The 21,441-nt window shown below is 38.2% G+C and overlaps 1 protein-coding gene across 3 annotated transcripts in view; it reads left to right on the plus strand.

Moving 5' to 3' along the window:
• ADAMTSL1 (ADAMTS like 1) overlaps positions 1 to 21,441 on the plus strand; it is a 394,276-nt gene that overhangs the window by 275,282 nt on the left and 97,553 nt on the right. For all 3 annotated transcript variants that reach the window (XM_074533419.1, XM_074533420.1, XM_014269810.3), the window contains 3 exons: positions 1,528 to 1,685; positions 15,097 to 15,208; positions 15,831 to 15,969. In XM_074533419.1, coding sequence (XP_074389520.1) covers positions 1,528 to 1,685; positions 15,097 to 15,208; positions 15,831 to 15,969 — 409 coding nt within the window. The remainder of the gene's footprint in view (positions 1 to 1,527; positions 1,686 to 15,096; positions 15,209 to 15,830; positions 15,970 to 21,441) is intronic.

Genomic DNA, 21,441 nt, shown 5'->3' on the forward strand with positions numbered 1-21,441 from the left:
GAAATTGAGCTATAAAACAGCTCAGAGAGAAATGAGATTTTCTGGAGAGATGGATCTAAAGCTTCACTCAGGCCATATCATATTTCATTACAAAAAGATTTGAATCAGCAAGGTCTGCCTCAGTCACTTGTTGAGATTTAGATTAACTGCACTGTGTAAACATGAATATGCCCAAATATATCTCTTTCTTGTTTCAGATGTCTCCTTGAATCTTTCTGTTCACTCATCAAAGGATTTTATCTATGTATGAGCTACAGTCAGTTTCAGGGAGAGGGAGTATTTTCCCCTGTGAACTTCGGTTGTGGGAGAAGTCAACAGGAGGCTGATTATATATACACAAGTCTTAAATCCATCTTTATTTCTGATGCATGCAGCTTGCCAAAAACAAATAGATGGCCAAGTGCATCACAAAGGAGGAGACTGGTATCACTGAAAACCAAGGAATTCATCATTACAGTGAAAATTCTTAGTGTACTGCCTCGGCAACTTCCTTCCTTCATTAGTTCCCTTAATCCATAATGAAAAGCAGTGAAATTACTGCAATTGCATTTTCTATTCCCTAATTAGAAACTCAATACATGCAAATAAAAACTTTTTTTCTTTAATTGTCTTTGAAAATATATCTCCATCATAGATTAATAGCATGCCTTAACTGCCTCACTGTGATAGAGTTTTTCTGCTTGTGTTCATAAATATATGTGAAAGGTTTGCAGCTTTACAATCTTTCGCGGTGAAAGACCCTGTTGTTTTTAAATAACTACCAGAAACGTTTTATCTGTGAATGTGCTGTAAAGCATATTCTGGAGTTGGTGAATGATGAAGCAGACCTAGTTTCTGACTGTTGACTTCTATTTAAAGAATTATCATTACTTTTAATATGACAATCAGAAGTAGCTACTACAGAACAGTAACTGAATTAATGCCCTTTTGGGGAACTGTGAATACAGAGAGAGATAGAGGGAGAACTCAGGTGGGTTCAGCACCCACATTCCCCTTCTACTCCTCTGGGATGGGTCAGACTGCTTCTGGAGAGGAAATGGGATTGCTGTCATACTGATCTTTCTTTCCTGGATATCCTGCTTTCAGTTAAACGTCTACCACAACAACATGTGGTTAGTGACCCACCTTTGAACTGCAGGAGGGTACAGCAACTTAGCAGTGCTCTGGGCCAAGGTCTGAGTCATGCACCACAAAGGAGCGTGACTTACTGAGGGTGAGTTAAACAACGGCAAACATGCCTAACAAGGAATGGATTAGTATGTCTGGAAGAGAGTAAAAACATGACCTATGGGTGAGAAGGGGAATGTGAGCTAAAAGTTAAAGGTTTGAACAAAGACAAAAAGCAGATGGAAGAGAAAAAGGAAAAGGAAAGTGTGCAAATGTGAGTAACTATGGGAAAAGAGTTGCAGTATTACTAATTTTTGCTGTTGTTTGGGATTCTTTTGTTTGTTTTTTTTTTTTTTTTTTTGTACTTTCACTTCAAATTGCAATGCTCTGGTTTCCTGACATTTTTTTTCTGTTTGTCAGATTTGGAAATTAAGACTCTCCAAGGTGTGAAGAGTGAAAACAGCCTCAGCACCACTGGCTCCTTCCTTGTAGAAAATTCTAGCATTGATTTCCAGAAGTTTCCTGACAAGGAGATCTTAAGAATATCTGGACCTCTCACTGCAGACTTTACTATCAAGGTGAGGGTCATTGGTCATTGACATCTTAGAACAACATAAGGTAAGACAAGAAGTGCTAGAAAGATGAAAGAGATTTTTCTAGATCTTAATTTTCCCATTGATGTTTATCACAAAGCCTAATAAAGGCTATCGCTTGAACTCTACATGTAATTCTTTATGGTTGTATGTCTGATGAAAGCCTCACGGGAAACTCCTAAGGAGAGAGAGACTGCATTTATGTCAGGAAAGGCATATCCAATATATGCCCTAAAAAGAAAAGATGAACTCATTTCAAGAAAAGACAGATTACTTTCTATATGCACTACTGAGGTACTTATAAATCAATGACATGCAGTTATCTTTGTCTTGATAAGTAGAAAATACATCTTTGGCCCATGGCTTGTTGGGTGTATATAGTGTAATTGCACAGAAGACTGAAAGAAAGTGAAAAGCTCTAAAATAAAGGGATAACTTTGCTTGAGAAGTCATGGCATCATTTTGAAGTCCTGCTTTTAGTTGCACTGGCAATAAGAGGAAAATTGTTTCTTCCCATTAGAGCATTTCTGTTCTTCCAGGTAATATAAAACACATTGCTGGAAGCAACGCAGACATTCTGTGGGAAAACAAACATACAAAAACAAACATTTGGGAGTTGCAATAAAATAAATCCTTTTCCAGTAGGTCCAAGGAACCTGAAGGATTTCAGCTGTAAAACTGCAAAACCTGTATCATGTCCAGGACTGTGTAAATTTTTCACTATGAGCCCCAGAGGTAGATGACATTTGCTTTAACCTAGAGCTAATGGCAGCTAGAGGTTTGAACAGTGTACTGGAAAATGTCCTAAGTGATTGTCCTGGGTTAAGCTGAGCTGTGCTGGAGTGGGTTAGCTTGGAAAGTAGCACAGTCCTGCAGAATGTCCTCTGTCCATCGTGGTATGTTAGCAGCTGAAAAAGCAAATTAAAATTTTCAGGACTCATTCACAAGGAGAAGCCTGGACTAAGGAATATGTTCCTTCCTTTACGAATGGCAGAACAACGATGACTTGCTAAAATAGATACTGTTCAATTCAAAATATCTAAAACTCATTTACCTCTTTTACAGATGATACAGAGATGGCAAACATCAGTGCAGTGTAAACCATATTTCTCACTTTGTTTTATTTCTGCTGTCTGTGAATGTCTGGCAGATTAGTTATAATATGTTTATGGGAAACAGCTAATCAAATAGACCATTTGTCTTGCAATGGCAACAGGAGGGTTCTATGCTCTTCCCTATCTTTCCACGGTTGTCTTTTATGACAGGAAAAATACCTTTATCCCTTAGTGCTTGCATTTCCTTCTCTATCAAAGCAAGGGAAGAAGTGCTGGTTAAATCAAAGGAGTAATCTGTATAAATGATGACAGTCCAACCAATGTGATTGTACAAGTTGACTAGGCATGGGCAACACAGACAGTGCTGAATTGAGGTGAAATTATTTTGAGTTCTGCTATGTGTTTGTACCTTTGAAAGTCAAAGTAACCTGACTCATTAGGTGTTAAATCTGTTGTCTTTTTTTTTTTGGATATAGAAAAAGACGCCAAAAGCCCCTAACCCACTGTTCATGGTTGTAGGATCTTTTCTAAGATTAGAATTCAATTTTGCAGTGGATGAGGCACTAAAAAATTCTCTTCTCTTGAATCACAGTACATTGTTAATCAACAGCTATAGAAAATACTTTGGCTATTCCTTCATGCAACACAGATATTATTCTGCACTATTAAATTATTTTTCTAACAAGGTTTTTTTCTTCTGGATGTTTATTTTGTTAGATTTTACCAGATATAAGCATGCACAGATGCATGTACAGCTGCATCCAATCCAAGATGCTACCTCTCAGTCATGTCAGGCTTGAAAATTGTTTTTCATACGTGTTTAATCCATGATGATTTTCCCTTCAGGTTTTGAAGTTAAATTACTTGAAAAAATAGGAATAAATATTTCTCTGTGGTGTTAGTAAGCTTTTCTTACAAAGTGGGATCTCTTTGGGTGCCAAGATTTACTTTCCTGGGTCAAGGCAGATCTTTATGCAAACAGATCTAAGTGAATTTGTAGATGTATCAGAACTCTAGTTTTATAATCATTGTTCCCAGAATTATTCTTGTAATGCTTTTCACTTCACCCTGAATGCTCTTATTCAGAGGTCAAGTTAGATGCCTGAATATAATTCCGAAGTAGAAACTCAGTGTGAGAGTTGACACTTAACTTTCCTTATTGGTAACACAAAGTGCTTTAAAATTGCAAGAAGAAACCTCATGCTGTTCCTGGAGGAGCTGAGTTGTATAATTACTGGATTTCTGTACTGTGTAGTAATCAATGATACATTCCTCCTGTGCAAAACGCTTTGCAATCTTTTCACAAGATGGGTAAATAGTAGAAATAATTCAATAAAACTGCTGTATTTAAAAGAAAAAATTGTTATCACAAAATTGAAGCAGGAGCAAAGCTTTTCTCGTTCTTATTTTTTGTAGTGATCATTTGAGAATTATGTCTCCACTGTAAACTTTAATTTTTGAAAGGCAGAAGACCTGGCAAATATGCCAGTAAACTTAAATCCCACTAGAACTACTTTTCCTGAATTCTGATGATTTCTCTGTGTTGATGTTTTCAGTACAGAATTCTGAGTCTCATGAATAGAAATGCTTCTTTCCTGTAAGAGAAATGTGTTGTGTTTGACATAATCCTGAAGAAATTAAGGTCCGCTTTCATTTGGAAATCTGTTTCTGTGCTCTAGAGATAAGAGTAGTAATATCACACAGGGGCACCTGCCCATTATGGCAGAGCTGCCCCTAATCTGCTCTGTTGCTGGTGCAATGTTAATTCACTTTTCTGTGCTAAAACATCTCCTCTGTTGGTAGTGTACATTTCAGACCCTAAACAGAGAATCTTGGGGCACTCAGTTCATGTCATGCATCTGCTCTCCTTTGAGCAGGATGAAGCGGTACTGTCAGACAGGATCTACAGATGTCCATTTAATGAGAGCAGACATCACCTGATAACTGTAAAAATGAAATGCATTAGTGGCAGGCTTACAGGAAGCACCAAAAGCAGCTACCAGTGAAGAGTGAGGCTGGCAGCCTGTTAGGATCTGCTTCACAGGCTGATTGTTGCACTGCTAGGGCCTTAATCCTGTGGCTGAGGTGTGAGCCAGCAAAGACCATGGAGTTTGAAACAGGGTCTAGTGAAGGGCATTATCTAGGCTTGGGTTTGGTTTGGAGGATAAATAATTGTAGGCCTAGATCTAGGCTGGACTATGTTTATTTTGGTTTTAAATCCCTAGTATTGATGAGGTAGTCATAGTGTTTGCCTAGACCAAGTCCTTTGCATGAGGGATGCATTAAGTTGATTTGCACAAATGTTTGTCTGGAGGCTTTTAGAGGTATTTAGATTAGGATTGCATTATATTGATGTTGTCTTTTTGTAGTGCTAGGACTGACAAGCCTTGGCTAAGTGCTGCTGCCAGGAGAGACTGTCTGGTTCTTTTTTTTTTGTGCTGGTGACTGGTGTATGCTGCTAGCTGATTAAGAAATGGAGTGGACTGGGTTCACTTGGGCAGAGTTACTGCTGAAATTAGGGCTTTGGCCACCAGTTGTCCAAAAAGTCATAAAATGCATCTCAAAAGTGGATGCTGAATTACACAGAACTCCAGAGCTAGCCAGACAGCTGTTGGCTCAGCTGCAATCTAGCACTGGCAGAAAGTGCTGGTGAGATAAATGAATTTGATAACAATCCAGGTTAGCAAAAGAAAATAAGGTTGGGACTTAGTCTAGACTTCCTGGGACTTGCAAGGGCATGCAGGAGATAATGAATGTACAGGCAGCCAGCTGGCAGAGAGGTTGATGGGCCTTCTCAGTCTAGGGCCAGGATTGGATTAAATGTTACTTTGAGCAAGGATCACACAATGATTTACTTTGTGGCATGAAATAATTTATTTCAGCACTGGCTTTAAGGCAGAGGCCAAATGATGCAAATTTGCTCGAGCAGCAAAGAGCTACTGTTTATGGTTCACATATTGTTGGGTATTTGAGGTATTATCATATGAGGATTGGGAGTGAAGACAGTAAAGCTCTTCTGTGCAATTTAGTTCTGATGCTGGCAGTTGCTTCCAGAAGACATTATACCTCATATTTGGGAGAAGGCTTCCTATTAGGTGGGAAGTGGTGAATCTTGGAAGCACTGACAGTTTGGGATTAAGATGGTGCTCCTCGAAGTAGATGAGATAGAATTAAGGCTGAGTACACAGAAATAGTAATAGTTAAAGTTTGGTGTAACTGTTTCAGCTTTTGTGCATCTAGAAGAGATACATAGAATATTGTCAATTTGTTCTAAAGCAAAAGTACCTCTTGAGATATGGGTCTTCCTGAGGTCATTTTGGTGCACTGCAAATGGGATTTAGCTGGAACCATGTCTATATCAATGGTTTTTATCAACCTATGTTTATATCCAATGCTTCTTTTCCAAGTAATAGTCATAAAAATCACCCAGTCTGATCTCCTCATATCCAAAAAATATACAATTTTTGTAATAATTTCTAGGTCAAACTCACAAGTAATGATCAGCCTGAAAAGAGACGCAATCCTTAATTATCTTGACTAGATCTTGCAGCAAGTTCAAGAAAATTATTTTTTCTTCCCTCTTGGCAAATGAGGTGAAATTTATGGAAAACCATGACCTAGATCTTTTCAAAACAATGTGCAGCTTTTATTTCATATCAACCTTTTTTTTTCTGTTCACTATAAATTACTTCAGTTAACAGTATGTAGAACATAATAATTTTCCTAATCAATATATTTGACCTTTAGGCCTTGCAGTGATTTCCTTAATGAATGATACACTGTGTAAAATGAGGAATGCATCTCATTGTTCAGAACTTGGTGCAATATTTTCACTGATTCTTTCTGGTTCTCTGACTCTGAGAAACAGGAAATTATTACTACTGTTTAGCTCCTTTCTCCTTTACTTCTGTAATTGATATCTCTGCCATGATAATTTGCCTCTTTCCTAATGTCTGCTTAGACTTACAGGATGGTTTGGGTTATAAGGAACCTCAAGGGTTCTCTAGCTCCAACTCCACTGCCAGGGCAGGGACACCATCTAGTAGATCAGCTTGCTGAAAGCTACATCTAGCCTAGTCTTGCACATTTCCAAGGATAGAGCATCCACAATTTCTCATGGCAACATTTTAGAGTGTCCAACCATGCTCACACAAAAGAATTTCTTCTTAATATCTAAACTAAATAAACCCCCTTCCAGTTTAAAACAAATATTCTTCGTCCTGTCTCTACATGCCCCTGTCAAAAGCCTCTCTTCATCTGTCTTGTAACCCCTCTAGGTATGGAATGGCTGCTGTAAGGTGTACTTGGAGCAGATTCCCCAGCCTGAACTACCCCAACTGTCTTGATGCCTTAGGAACCTAAAAATGAAACAACACACACTTTCAAGATATTAGTGTAGCAGGTAATATGAAGGCTGGTCTTTATTGGGGACCTCCAGGGGCAAATGTGGAAAATTACCACAAAAGCCCACCCACACAGGGTGAATACAGATTACAGAATACTGAATACAGAACTTTAGCAAATTAGCCTGACAAAAATCACAGATTAGGAGCACCAGTGGTGATGCAATTCCTCCCCCAGTCCAAGCCCCTTCTAAATCCTTCCCCCTTAGATAGCCCTAAACTTTTTTGATAAAAATTTGTCTCAAAGAGCTGGTTTTTAGCCCCAGTTTCCAGAAAGAGCCAAGATAGGGTGTGGGCTTTGGAACATGCTTTGTCTTTCTGCTTAGGAAATAGGAAAATTAGGAAAATACTGAAGGCAAGTTACAATAATAGGCTACAAAGCTACAAGTATATATGTACAGAACACAGAGAATATATGAAAGAAAAAAGATAAAAATCATAAGGAATCAGTCTCAGCCTTTTCTCACAGGAGAGGTGCTCTAGCCCTCTGGTCATCTTAATGTACCTCCTCTGAACTTGTTCCAACAGATCAGTGTCTTTCTTATGTCTTACTCGATTTAATCTTTACTTTTTATCAAAGATGTTCCATAAAAAGTTTATTCTTATTTCCATTCTCTGTTTTTTTCCTGGTTTCACTGTGATTATACAGTCACAATTTTTAAAATACACATAAAAATGTATTTGTGACTAGTGTTTAATTACATAGATGGATATTTTGAAAGAATAAATTTCCTGTCAATAGATCTATAGTTTAATAAAATGTAATAAAATTATTTAATGTCTATTTTATATAAAGAGATATTTTTACATAAATATATATGTTGGAAAAGAGTGAACTTAAACTCTACAGTTACTTGAAAGGAAGTTGTAATGAGGTGGGGGCCAGTCTCTTCTCCTACATAACAAATAATAGGACAGAAAGAAATGGCCAATAGTTGTGCCAGGGGAGCTATAGATTGAGCACTAGAAAAGGTTTCATGGCCAAAAGGCTGATTAAATGTTGAAACAGGCTGCCCACACTGAAAGTATTCAGAAACTGAGTAGATGTGGTGCTTAAAGACATGGTGTAGTGGTGAACTTGGCAGTGTCAAGTTAGTGGTTCGACTGGATAATCTTAGAGGTCTTTTCCAACCTTAATAGTTTCATGATTCTGTACACATAATAATCAGGACAAATAGATTTTACCTGGCTGTGTACTTTTCTCTCTGTTTTTCTTCCTTTCTGCAAAATTCTATTGATCTTTTTAACTGATGCTGCATCCTGAGCTGATATTTCCAGAGGAATATCTAAAACAACCTTACTATGATTCTGAATAGTAAAAGCTAATGTGGACAACAGTTTTTAAATAATTAGCATAATTGGGGTTTCCCATAGACGTTATTTCTTTTTTTACTGAACTCACATTTTAGTCTGTCAAAATTTTGAGTGCTTTCACAGATGGTTTCCATTTTAGGCACCATTCATAAGCTTTTTCATTAGCAAACTTTGTAAGCTCATGATTGACCCTTTATCCTGCTCATCTGTGCATCTGGCTAACAGCTCATGCCATGGCATGTGTCCCTGATGGATTCCACAGTCCTTCATCCATTGCAAGAGCAGGTTATTGGACCATTATTTGTTACCCAGTCATCAGTTCATGGGAATATCTTCTAGGAGGATCTGTCTAGGACCTTTGGTGAGGGACCTGGGAAAAATCTAGAAGAATTTTAGATTTAGATTAAAACTATATTTTTTTTTTTTTTGACAAAGTGCTCAGGGAAATTATCTTTCTCAGGGTACTACTGAAGTTGTGTTTTCTTTTTGCATTCTATCTACTCACCCAGTAACTGAGCTAGAAGATATTTGACTGAAGTTTTGTTCATTAGACATTGCACATTGCGCCTTCTGAAAACTGTTAAAAATTTCTATCTTATATTTATGTGTTTGAAACCACAGTTTATGCATGTAAGTAAACTGAATATGATCAAATGTGATTTGAATTTGTGGTTCCTGTGCTCAACCAGTACATCATTTGAAATAACTGGGTGGATGCTGTTTGGATCTGAAGATGTGTTTCCATTAATTTTACATACTTCTTTAAAATACTGCTGATCTGAAATGTACTGGTAGGTTTTAAGGCGGTAGAGACAGTTTCTTAGGCATGTAATTTTCTATTGTTCTGAAAAAATGTATTTGTAATTTTTTTCTTTTCTTATTCTGTAATTTTTGTTTACCTATATTTCTTAAAAATCAGTCACTTTTTAGTGCTATGAAGGCTTGTTGCCAACCTTGTTCAGTTTTCACAATTTTAATAATTTGTGTGTGGCAAAAAATGCCTTTTCAATTAGTTAATTTTATTTTTATCACAATACAATCCTCTTTTTACATTGATTTATCTGCTATTTCCATTAATAAATTAAGTTTCATATATATTCTGTAGTGAGGATTAAGGTGGCTTATTTGAAGATGAATTCTATTACCCTGGTTGTTGATGGTGGTGAAATGGTCTTTCCACAATGACTGGGATGTTGGTATCAAAGCACAGATGCAACAAGTCTGGTTTTGGGGTATTTGGGGTTGCCTTTTGTTCCTTGGAACAATTTTGGTCTTCTCATTTGAGAAACATCCATATTTTTTGCATTTACTAGTGGATTCTCTACAGGTTGTTAATTGTTATAGCTGCAGGTTCCATTACTGCCAGCTATCCTAGCAAATCCACTGGAATGATTTTCTCTTTTTCTTCCTCTTTTGGGCAGAATAATGAAACTGGTGAAAGATGTGAACCTTCTTTCTATTTTGGCTTTGTGAGAGAATTAATCTAAAAGCTTTTTAACAGATTTATCACCTAAAGGAATACTGTTTAATCCAAGATTGAGGCAGGGTGAGCAAGTTCCAAGTCAGAGATACTTTGTAAAATATGTAAATCAGTGACAAGGTAATTTCAGAGTGATTTCTCTGGTTGATTTGGAGGCTTAAATTGACAAGCAAGAGATGGAGCTGACTTTCATAAGAGGGAGTGCCCTAAATCCCAGCTGATCCAACACAGGACTATCACAGTCAGGGGTTGTGAATGCAGAAGAGGACGGTAGATACCTTCCCTGGACCTTGAGGGCAGAAATCCTTTCAGCATTCCAAGGGAAGGACAAAATAAACTCAGAGATGTTATGGGGTAGTGCTGTCTTAAAACCTGTGCTTGAAAGCCTTCCGCATCTCTCATTATTTACATTTATGTGCTTTTTATGTTATTTTAAACAATCTTGTAAACTTGTTTTCCCATGACAATGTCTGGCTTCTATTTCCTTCAGGAACAAATTATTAACAGCAACAAATCTCTTTTACATCCTCCTTTATTTTTCAGCGCAAGTTATCTCTTGTAATACTGAACCAGGAATACAACCAGCAATATTGAGCCACTCTAGGTAGGGTATTTTAATACTGACACGAGAAGCACAAAATTACATTTGTCAGATTTCTCATTCATTACTTTCATTAGTATCAGTCTGATGATTTGGTATGTGGAACTTGCAGAAACCGTTCAGGATCAGAATCGGAATCAGAATAATAATATGGGAGAATCATTAGAACTTATCTAGTAAGCATGGTGGCATGGAGCCAGTTCGTAGCAGACCACATCAAGTTGTGTAAGACAAAATTTGCTGGAGCACTTCCAGAGGAGGACAACAAAGCTGGTGAATGGCCTAGAGAGTAAGTCCTGTGAGGAGTAGCTGAGGGAGCTGGGGAGGAGGAGGCTCAGGGGTGACCTTATCACTCTCTACAATTGCCTGAAAGGAGGCTGTCGCCAGGTGGGAGTCAGTCTCTTCTCACAGGCAATCACTGACAGGACAGGAGGACACAGGCTTAAGTTGCACCAGAGGAGGATCAGGTTGGATATCAGGAGGAACTTCACTGGAAGGGTAGATAGGCATTGAAATCGTCTGCCCAGGGAAGTGGTGGACTCAGCTTCCCTAAAAATATTCAGGGAAACAACTGGACATGGTACTAAGTGCTGTGGTTTAGTTGGCAGGGTGGTTTTTGATCGAAGGTTGGACTCCATGATCTGGGAAGCCTTTCCAACCTTCATGATTCTATGATTCTGAGGTACAAAACAATAATTCCCTTTCTCTGTCCCCATTTTGGAACACACACACACACACACACACACACACACACACACACACACACAAGAAAGAAATGGTGTCATTCATCCTCATCTACCCCCAGCTGCATACAATGAGAACATTTTATTGAATGCATTTTCATGGCTCAGCTGTACAAGTAATGCTAATAATTACTTGGTTATGACGGCTGGTTATAAAGTGCTGATTAAATTTTGAAACTGTCCAAGTAAACCACTGCAGTTTTGTAGATAGGCCATATGTTCTTCAGAGAACAAAAAGAAATGGTTTAGGCATACACTGCCAAAATTAAGCAAGAAGTGGTCAGGCTTTTGGGAACTTTACTTGTTTGGTTTTATGTGCACTAATAAAATTTTGGAGCTGCAGGAAAAACCAGAAAAGTGCAAGGGTGAAGTCAGATGTTGCAGTCTCCTGTTCAAAGAGCAGGTCAGAATAACTCAAAAAGATTACACACCTTTTGTGTTCAAATTTTTATTTTCTTGTTTTCTTGTTACTTTCTGTGACATGAACCAAACCAAGTCTGCTGAGCAACAGTTTGTACTTCTTTTGCAGCATCCAAGAGAGGAATTAGAAAAATTAGTGTCAAAAAGTCTAAAAGAGATATTTTTTTCCCAAGGTCTTTCAACAGAGAAAAAAGATATCTCTGTTGATAGTGACTGTAGGCTAAACAGTGGATAATGTGAAGACTCTAGTTTTAACCAGTTCCACAGATGACTGGTGCTATTCTTTAGGGTCAACAGCCAACTGGACATGAGCCAGCAGTGTGCCCAGGTGGCCAAGAAGGCCAAGGTGACAGAAAACAGTGACAGAACAAGAGGACAAGGTCATAAGCTGTGCCAGGGGAAGTTTAGGCTAGACATTAGGAAAAATTTATTCATTAAAAGAGTGATTAAGGGAATCACTTCTTGGAATAGTCTGCCCAGGGAGGTGGTGGAGTTACTCTCTGGAGAGACTTGTAAAAGGACTGGACAGGGCACTCACTGCAGTAGTTTACATGAGGAGGTGTTAGGTCATAGGTTGGGCTTGATGATCTCAAAGGTCTTTTCCAACCTAGTTCATTCTGTGATTTGCTGATTCTGTGAAACTGGTAAGGGTGCTCTGATGTTAGAAATGCTCCCAATTCCCCTGAAAGTTAAAGGAAGGCAAGGATGATATCTGGGGAGTTGCCATGTACAAATGCAGGGATGAGTGCTCTGCAAAATCTGGGTACTTCTGACTTCAGCTATTAATAACTTCAGATAGGATTTTGTTTGCAAATATAACCATCAGTTGCTATTTTTTCTAGTTCAGTTATCTACATGTGCAAGACTCATTGTTATTTAGAGGACTAGCTTAAGAGTCTCAGGTGATGGCCATCTCTGTTTGGATCTTTGGAACTTCTCATAGCTACAAGGATATTGCTAATACTGCAAAGGTAAAAAATTTCATCATACTGCAGAGCTGAGTATTTCAAGGTGTGGGATCTGGCTCTGTACAGCCAAACCACGACATTTCTTACAGCATTTAGCTATCAGTTCTCACTCTGAGTTTTTCAGGGCTCAAGTAGCTCAAGTTTTTTCCTGGATAAAGATCTTAGCTCTAACAAGCACTAAAAATCAAAAAGAAGTTTTTGCTATGTGGAATCACAAGTTACTGTTCTCTTCTGCTTACAATACCCCTCAAAAATACACAATATTGTGTATGCTTCTTTTATTTGCTTATTGTGTATAATTTGAGCTTATGACTGTGGCTCATTGTAATTCTTCCTCACCTATGTTGTTGTTATGGCTGTATTAGTGACTTCCACAGTAAACTGGAAAAGATGGTACATCTGTCTTTTCTCTGTGTCGAAACAGACAGATAGCTCCAAACATGCAGGAATAGTCTGCAGAGAGAGAGGAATTCTTCCTTCTTCCTGATTTTTTTTTCAATGTAAACTCCTTTTTCCTGCCCTTCGTTTTATAGTAGCCCATGTGTGAGCTCTTGCTCTGTTCTTAATGATTCACTGCAGACCATACTGCTGGGTAGATCTGAGTTTAGGAATCACTGATGATCCTTAAAAAACAAAGAGTAAAAGCAGAATTCTCCCCTGAGAATGCCTTTCCTGCACATTGAGATCAGAGACCTCCCCAGATGGCTTCCACCACAACAGAATGTTTTTCCCAGGAGTGCCTGAAGCTTTCATGAGCCTAGAAAGACCCTTGTGAAGTGTGTAATTAATGCACCAACCCCGCACAAGGAATTAAGTATCCTGTTTCTGACACACACATTCAAACAATATTGATCTGTTCAAAATGCCTCCCATTTGCTGAAGCAGTTGTATTGCTACAGCTGGTTTGGGGTTTTTTCCTTTTGAGAATTGACATCACTGTTTAATTAGAAAAGGGCAGCCTGCCTTAGTCTCAGCGGACCAGACCTCATACACACATCAACATTCTTGCCCTCCTCCTGCTCTTCAAGGTATATCTTGGTTTGTAATCATCTTGCTGTCCGTCTACAGGGAAAAACAAAACAAACAACCCAAGTTACAAAGTTCATCTCAGTTTGTTATATTTTTGCTTCTGTTTCACAGACCATTCTTTGACAATGTCTCTTGGTGTTTGGAAGGAGAGAAGAGTAAGGGAAAAATTGTGTTTCCAAAACTAGGAGACTCATTTGAAACATGAGAGGAAAAAGAGGAAAAGGAGGCAATGGTCAAACAGTTTAAACTGTCTGAAAAAAAAAGGTGTGAGGATTGGTCCTGAGAGCAGCAGTACTGTCTTGGACAAGGGTCCATCCTTTCTAGATGTGATTTGGCAGTTTTCTCTACTGTGATAGCATTATGCCACTAATGCAGAGATGCTCAAGCAGCAACTGAAATACTGTGTCCTAGGAAAAGTAATCAAATAGGAGAGGTTTTCAGTAGCAGATTTTTGTTCTTCCCTTTCCAGCTGTTCATGCTGAGGCATAAAGGTAAGGACAGGGGATAACCACCTAAAATTTTGAAGTCCTCATAACTAGAATAATCAGCATAGATATCAAACGGGAAGGATTTTTTACTGGGCAGGGTGCAAGTGGTGCTGCTTTACCAGTGTGAAGGTCTCTCCTATTGCAGTCCTTGCACTACAAACTCTTGTTTATGTGGAACATCCATTCAGCACACCTATTACTGAAAGCATGCTAGCTTTTAAGCTCAGGTGGCTTTTAGGCTCCAAGGACAGTTTTGCAGACATGCACTTAGCCCCAGCCAGGATTCCATGCCTATGACTATTTTCACAAGCAAAATAAGCAGAAGAACAAACTTCATAATAATGACAGGGCCACAAAGAAGAATGAAATAAAGATCTCACCTCAGGAAAGGAAAGAAAACCAATGGCAAGTTAAAATTTTTATACTGTTTATTTTCACAGTGCAGCCTCACATGTTTTACTCTGTACCATCCAGCGTATTGTAACTGTTCAGAAAATGTTTTTTGAGAAACATTAATGATCTAAAATCTATGTCCATGTGTCAGGGACAGTAGATAGGGTAAGGTAATGAATTTTCTGATGCACCAGTCTCTATCCTCTGCCCCTATAAGATTATTCAGTAGCACTAATCATACATTTGCCATGTACTCATTTTTTCAGAACATGGTCTCAAAATTTGGTCGCTGTTTATGCCCAGAAATTTCTTTGACTATGTTTTGAACCCAAGATTGTGCCACCAATCAATGCTTTGGTTTTGTGTTTAGCATTCCTATTGCAGAGTACATCTGGTATTTCATGAAGCTTTAAGATGTCTCCAATCTGCAAGATGCTTTTGGTGGAATACTTCTTCACAGCATTTGTGTTAGGTTCACTCTTTGATATTAACTCTTTTTCAGGTCCATTATGCTGGTGCTGCTGACAGTTCAGTCCAGTTCATCTTCTACCAGCCGATCATTCACAGATGGAGGGAAACGGATTTTTTCCCTTGTTCAGCATCCTGTGGTGGAGGTAATGAATTACCACTGTATTTCAAAAGCTGTCATCTGCATACATGACCTTTCCCAACTGCTGCCCTGAGTTTTGGACCTTAAAAATGGCAGAATCTAAAAATTTGAATAATTAGAACTAAATGAAGGGAGGGATTTAGCAACATCGTAGTAGTCTGTGGATTTCAGCATTGTGCCAGCCTCTGTAGATAAAGGACATTTTGATAGCTACGTACCTGCATTTAATGCTATAGCTATCAGACGTAAGGGCTGATGGGACTTGGGCCTGGATTTGGTAAAACAAGATGTCTCCATTTGTCCCTTTTCCTACCAGCAGGTTTACTCTCTATACTGAAACTAATGGCTCAATTCTTGGTGACTAAGAAACCTCAGCCTTTGTTTTTCTTTGCTTTTTCTAGACTTCTGAATTTTTGTTTGACCATACTGGTTATCTTCTGTTTCCTACTACATGTAATTTGCATTGCTGTTTTCAATCTGGCCTGTAAAACAACATCTGTTATGTCCAAAAGCACTGAAACAAGCTGAAATTAGTTTCTTTTTTCCAAACCAGAACTTAGATACATTTCAGAGCCAGACAGGAAGAATATCACATCTCATGTTATTTTTTCCTCTGTGTATCGCAGGTTATCAACTGACATCTGCTGAGTGCTTTGATCTGAGAAGCAATCGGGTAGTAGCAGATCAATACTGTCACTATTATCCTGAAAATATCAAGCCAAAGCCAAAACTTCAAGAGTGTAATCTGGATCCTTGTCCTGCAAGGTCAGTTGGCTTTAATTTTAAGGGAGACTGAGCTCTAAAGGGGTAAAATAAAATAGGAGAATATTCTGTTGCTATTTCTCACAGCGTAATTTATCATACATTATTCAACCTCTCTATCATTCTACGAATGCACAGTGTAGAACACCTATTTAGCACCTTCATAGCGTAAAGACTGATTTGAAATGGTTGTTTCTTCCCCTCAGAATGTATTTTGCCTCATTATTTTTACCAAGTATGAGAAAACAAATTCTCCAACAAATTATACCATCCCCATGCCCTGAATTCATGTGCTGAATACATGTCTCTTTAGTGTTAGTGAGATGGAAAAATTCTTTGCAGGAAAATTATTGTCATCACATTTAGATGAACAATTTTTATGAGTTGGTTGGGGTTTTTTTCCAAATTTTCTCCTTAATGAAAAGCTTGCTTGCATTTATGGCAGCTTGTAAAATGTAATGAGTGATTTTGCTCTAGTTAACAATGTTCTTTGGCCCTACATGAAAGTCTGTTCTCTGCTGCCCCCAGAATCACGGAATGGGTCAGGTTGGAAGGGACCACAGGGGGTCATCTGGTCCAGCCTCCCTGCTCAGGCAGGGTCATCCCAGAGCACATGGCACAGGATTGTGTCCAGATGATTCTTGAACATCCCCAGTGAGAGAGACGTCACAACCTCTCTGGGCAATCTGTGCCAGTTCACTGACACTGCTCAGTAAAGATATTCTTCCTGGTATTAGGGTGGAACTTGCTGTGCATTCTTCCTTAGAAGATTAACAATAAAAATAGTAAGATCAGATAGTCAGATTTCTCATGTATAAGAAAAGAAAGAAAACCACAAAAAAGACCAATCATTTGTTGCACTGATTGCCCTGAACTTCAGTGGGAGTCCATCTGCAGCCACTCAATAAGCAGCAAGCATTTATTTGTGCAATCTAAACCTTTTGGTCATCTTGTGTGGCTTTGCCAAAAGGTGGTTAAGCATTACCCAGCAGACAGGACAAGGATGCCCTAAAGCCATATTATCACCAGCTCCTTTCCCTCTAGGCGTGTTTATTACCAACTCTGATATTGTGAGTTCAAGCAAGTGTCACTGAAAAAGTTGCTGTGTCACTTCAGATTTCTGGAGGTTGTCAAAGAGAAAAGATGTCCTGATGAGTAAAAGGATACTTAAGAAAATTGTGGGGCTATGTATCCACCTGACTGAGGGTGGTTGCTGCCCAAACCAGATGTACCAGCTTTAGGGTAGCTAGGCATTATCATAGCAGAACAAATCACTCTAAGGCAATAAGTTTTACTTCTTATAGGAAGTTTTCACTGAAGTTCACTGACTTTTTTGGAGTTAACACTCAGATTTGTTTGTCATAGAAGACACCTTTACCTACAGTGTATTGCACTTTACTCCTTTAAGCACATTTGTTAGAGGCAGATGTCAGTACAGGCCAGGTATGATCAGGTAGAAGGCCAAAACATGAATGTTTCAGGAAAAGGATTGTTGAAAAATATGAATCAATATGGAACCTGTCTTCTAGAGTCACTTATCACAGTCTCAGTGAAGGTAATTTTATGTAGTTGCTTTATTTTTTTTTTTTTTTTAATTCTTAGATGCTATTTTTTTAAACCTACTCTTCTGGTTCAAATATGTAATTTGCCTCTGGAATTTTTGTGGTGGATATTTTCCATACTTTCTCAATGATTTTAAATAACATATTCTCAAATGGTGATGCAGATGACTACATGATATATGAGAGGAAAGAGGTAAAAAATAACAGCTGGGCAGATGTCAGGAAGCAATTTTGTTTTATATAAGACATAACAAGGAAAAGTTGTTGATATAAAGACCCTAAGGGGAGGGAGAGTCATTTACAAATACAGCTATGCCATCCCAGAGGACCTGGCTTTTTGGAAACATCTTCACAGTCTGCCAAATTTCAAATTGCTATTTTCAAAAGTGCCTTTGTAAAGAATTCAAGAACCAACAACCCAGATGAAGAAAAAAAAAAAAAAACAAAAAAAACCAAAAAACCAGAGAAAATCCGTGGTAACTTCTGGATTCCTGATGATTTCTCACAGTAGGGAAGATGGTAGGTGAAGCAGAGACAGGGTCAGAAGTGTGGACAAGGAGGCTCTGCAGTGTCTGTGCTATGTGGGAGCTGCTCTGCTCCACCAGTATAAAACCAAGAAGTTATTTTTTCCTGGCAACCCCAGTTCCATTGAGGCACAGCTGATTAGTGGTTGATGACTGTTCCTATGGTGTGTTAATGAATGCCACAGAAAATAATCATTGAAGACCATAGTGGTGCTGAATAAAGGAACTGAGAGTGGTTGCTCTAAACACTAAACACTAAAATTTTAAGCAAAGGGTAAGAAAAGTTTAAATTAATACCACAAGTATTGTGTGAGCCTGTTGCCTCTTTGGGTTTAGTGCATAGAAATGTTTACTTTATTGTGCTTACTATGGCAATAAGCAGTATTGTTGGCACCATGAATAGCAAAAAAGCTTAGTCTCAATGAACATGGGAAAATATGTGGATAATTATTTATCAAACACATATAACTTATACATGCTCATTTTCCAGGTTATGTAGAGGCAGCCACATATACTGTTCATCCAAGTCAGAGCAGTGATTCATGCCACAGAACAAATGATACACGATGACATTTAGTGCCTTTTAATCCCTACATAACATTGCTCCATTCAGCCTCTCTTACCAAATCTGTTTTGCATCCTTAATAACCAACAAAGTAAAAAGGAAAGACCTGTTTGTTTACAGTCCATTATGATTTTACAGCAGTCTGCCTTTGACTGGCAAAAATAAGTCTATATGCATATTACCTACTGATGTAAACAGCAGCCAATTCAATCTAGTCCACTCCCCTTCCGTGGGGCAAAATCCAGTATTAGTGCTTCACCCATTTAATTTTGGCTTTCATCTTTATCCTCCTTTCTGGTATATTTTAGTAAAAAATGAATGGATTTTTTTTTCTTGCTTAGAGAAAAGGTTTCTTCAGATTTGACTTAACTGGGTGTGCTAAACAGGATAATTCTAAGGTGCTATAAGCAGAAGATAAATTTGTTTTATAATTCCAAGACAGGCTTCCCCCCAAAAAGCAATTCAGACAAATGTGAAAAAGACTGCTGCCCCACTCATCATTCACTCATTCACCAGGATACTCTCAGTATTATTTCTAGATTTGGTCTTCAGCTTCTAGGGAGCATTCCCAGCCATGCCATTCTACATTTTTACCAATCTCCCATATTTTTTGCCTATTCCTGCTACATGTTAATGTGGGAGTTTCTGAGTCACAAAAGGTCTATTTGTATTTTTACTAGGAGATTTCAATGTCATATAAAGATTTCTAATGGCAGCTTCAGCAAAGATTCTAAATTCATAAAGCAACTGTCTAAAAAATTTTGTATTAGCAAGCCTCTAGTATAAAGTGTTCTTTTTAACACTTGAGTTCCTGGAGTTTGCCTAGAGTTCAATCTGTAAGCCTGCCACTAGAAATATTGTTTATACCTGTGGAATAGTTTGGGGAGGGGGGGAGAATCTCTCATTTCAGCAAGGTTTTTAGTGTCCAGAGACCTGAAGAACTCTTAGATATACCCTATTTATGGAGTCCTCCAGTGAAATTGCAAACTCCTCTTCCTGCTTGTCAAAGTTTTTCTTTTAGCATTCTCATTTAAATATCGATACCATGGTGGCAGAGGTAGGCATTACAAAAAAAGAAATTTAAAATTCAATTTAAATTTTAACAAAATTGTAGTTTTCAGTTGTTCATTTTCAGCTAACTTAACAAGCACACTGAAGTACAAGTAAATGCATACAAAAGACACCAGGACGTTACGGCTATTCAGAATTATTGTAAGCAGTGAGAAGTTCATAATATGCTTGGCAGTGTGAAAGTGGAGTTGTAGATGGAAAAGGAGCTGGTACCAATGGCAATTTTCTGGCAGGAATAATTTGGGTTACCCAAGCTCAAGAGCAGCAGATACCTAAAGAGATACATTTCTTCTCAAAACAAGTAGTTGAAACCTTGAAATTTTGGACAGGGCAGAAGTAATCTAAATGAATCTAGAAAATTTAGATTAGGTAGGGGGGGTGGGCCAGGAAGCATTTTTCAAGCACTTAAAAGATGTGAATAGCAGAGCAAATTCAGCTCTGAGGGACAATACGTCTTAATGAAACATGGAAAGAAAGGCAGAAAGGAGTTCCAGAATTCTTCCAATCACAAGCTGTAAGGTGGGAAAATATATCACATACTGTTATGGGCATCAGATACAGATATCTGTCTAGCCAAGATGAAGTTGTAGGAAAATTAGTCTAGTTTAAGTCCTAGAAGATGCCAAAACTGCAGCAAGTCATTTACAAAGATTTTCACTGGACATTCAGTTGCTAAAATTTAGTACTGTTAACTACTTATCAACTCATTCCCTCTTTGTATCAAAAACTGCTCATCCAAACCACAACAAAATATTGAACTGAATAAAAAAATAGGAGATGTTTAGAAGCATTACAGTCATGCTACTGAAACGAATTACTTTTTCTGCTTTTGACTGGAAACATCTCTTTAGAGCACTGTGAAGAGATTGGGGTTTAGCAGTCTATGGCAATGACAAACAAAGTGATGTTTAGAATTTAAAATCTGCACCATAAACAAGACATTTTTTATAAAGGTAAGATACTGTCATGCCAAACAGACATTCTGTTTAAAGCAAGAGGTGTTTTGGATGCTGACACAGAAGAATGGCTTCCTAAATAGTGTTTTTTGTTCATAAGTGGGTTTTTAAAGTATCCACTGACATACCACTTTTAACTGTTTAAGCAGCAGACATTGGCTTTTGCCAATCTGTAAAGTACTAAGAGCATATAAAAGGACCAATACATATGATGTACATAGTAGTTCAGTTTCACATTGATAACATCCAGAAACCAGAAAGGTGACTCATACTGGTACCATAACTGAGAAGTACTGTTTCACTACCTACAGAATAGGCACTGAAACCAGTGTGGCCTGTACCCACGGTGTTACTGTCACCTGCCCCCGCTCTGAAGAGAAAAGGTTGTAGATCCCCAGAATAATACATGGGAGGCATTAACAGATACCGTCTGTCAGAGGATCTCATTAACTGTTTCTCAACATACAAAGTGTTCTTATCAAGGAGATACAGTGTGACATCTTCAGAGATCACTGAAATGCAGTACCACCCACCACCTTAGTGTCAGGATTTGAAGTGTTAAAATGCAGTCTTTTGCACAAGATTGTTGTCTGTCCAGTGAAAATCATGACTTTCACAGAGATGCTGGCTTAGATGCTAAACTGTTGTCTCTAGTGGTGAGCACTTTCATATCTTCCAGCACAGCCAACCCAAGCTACTTTAACATTTCATTATTATTTGTTCGCTGCTAATAATGTCTTAAACATGTTCCATTTCTTGGATGGCACAGTCCCTGCCATGCAGATAATGTACTCTCA

This window comes from Zonotrichia albicollis, chromosome Z, assembly GCF_047830755.1.
Source record: "Zonotrichia albicollis isolate bZonAlb1 chromosome Z, bZonAlb1.hap1, whole genome shotgun sequence".
Lineage (NCBI taxonomy): Eukaryota > Metazoa > Chordata > Aves > Passeriformes > Passerellidae > Zonotrichia > Zonotrichia albicollis.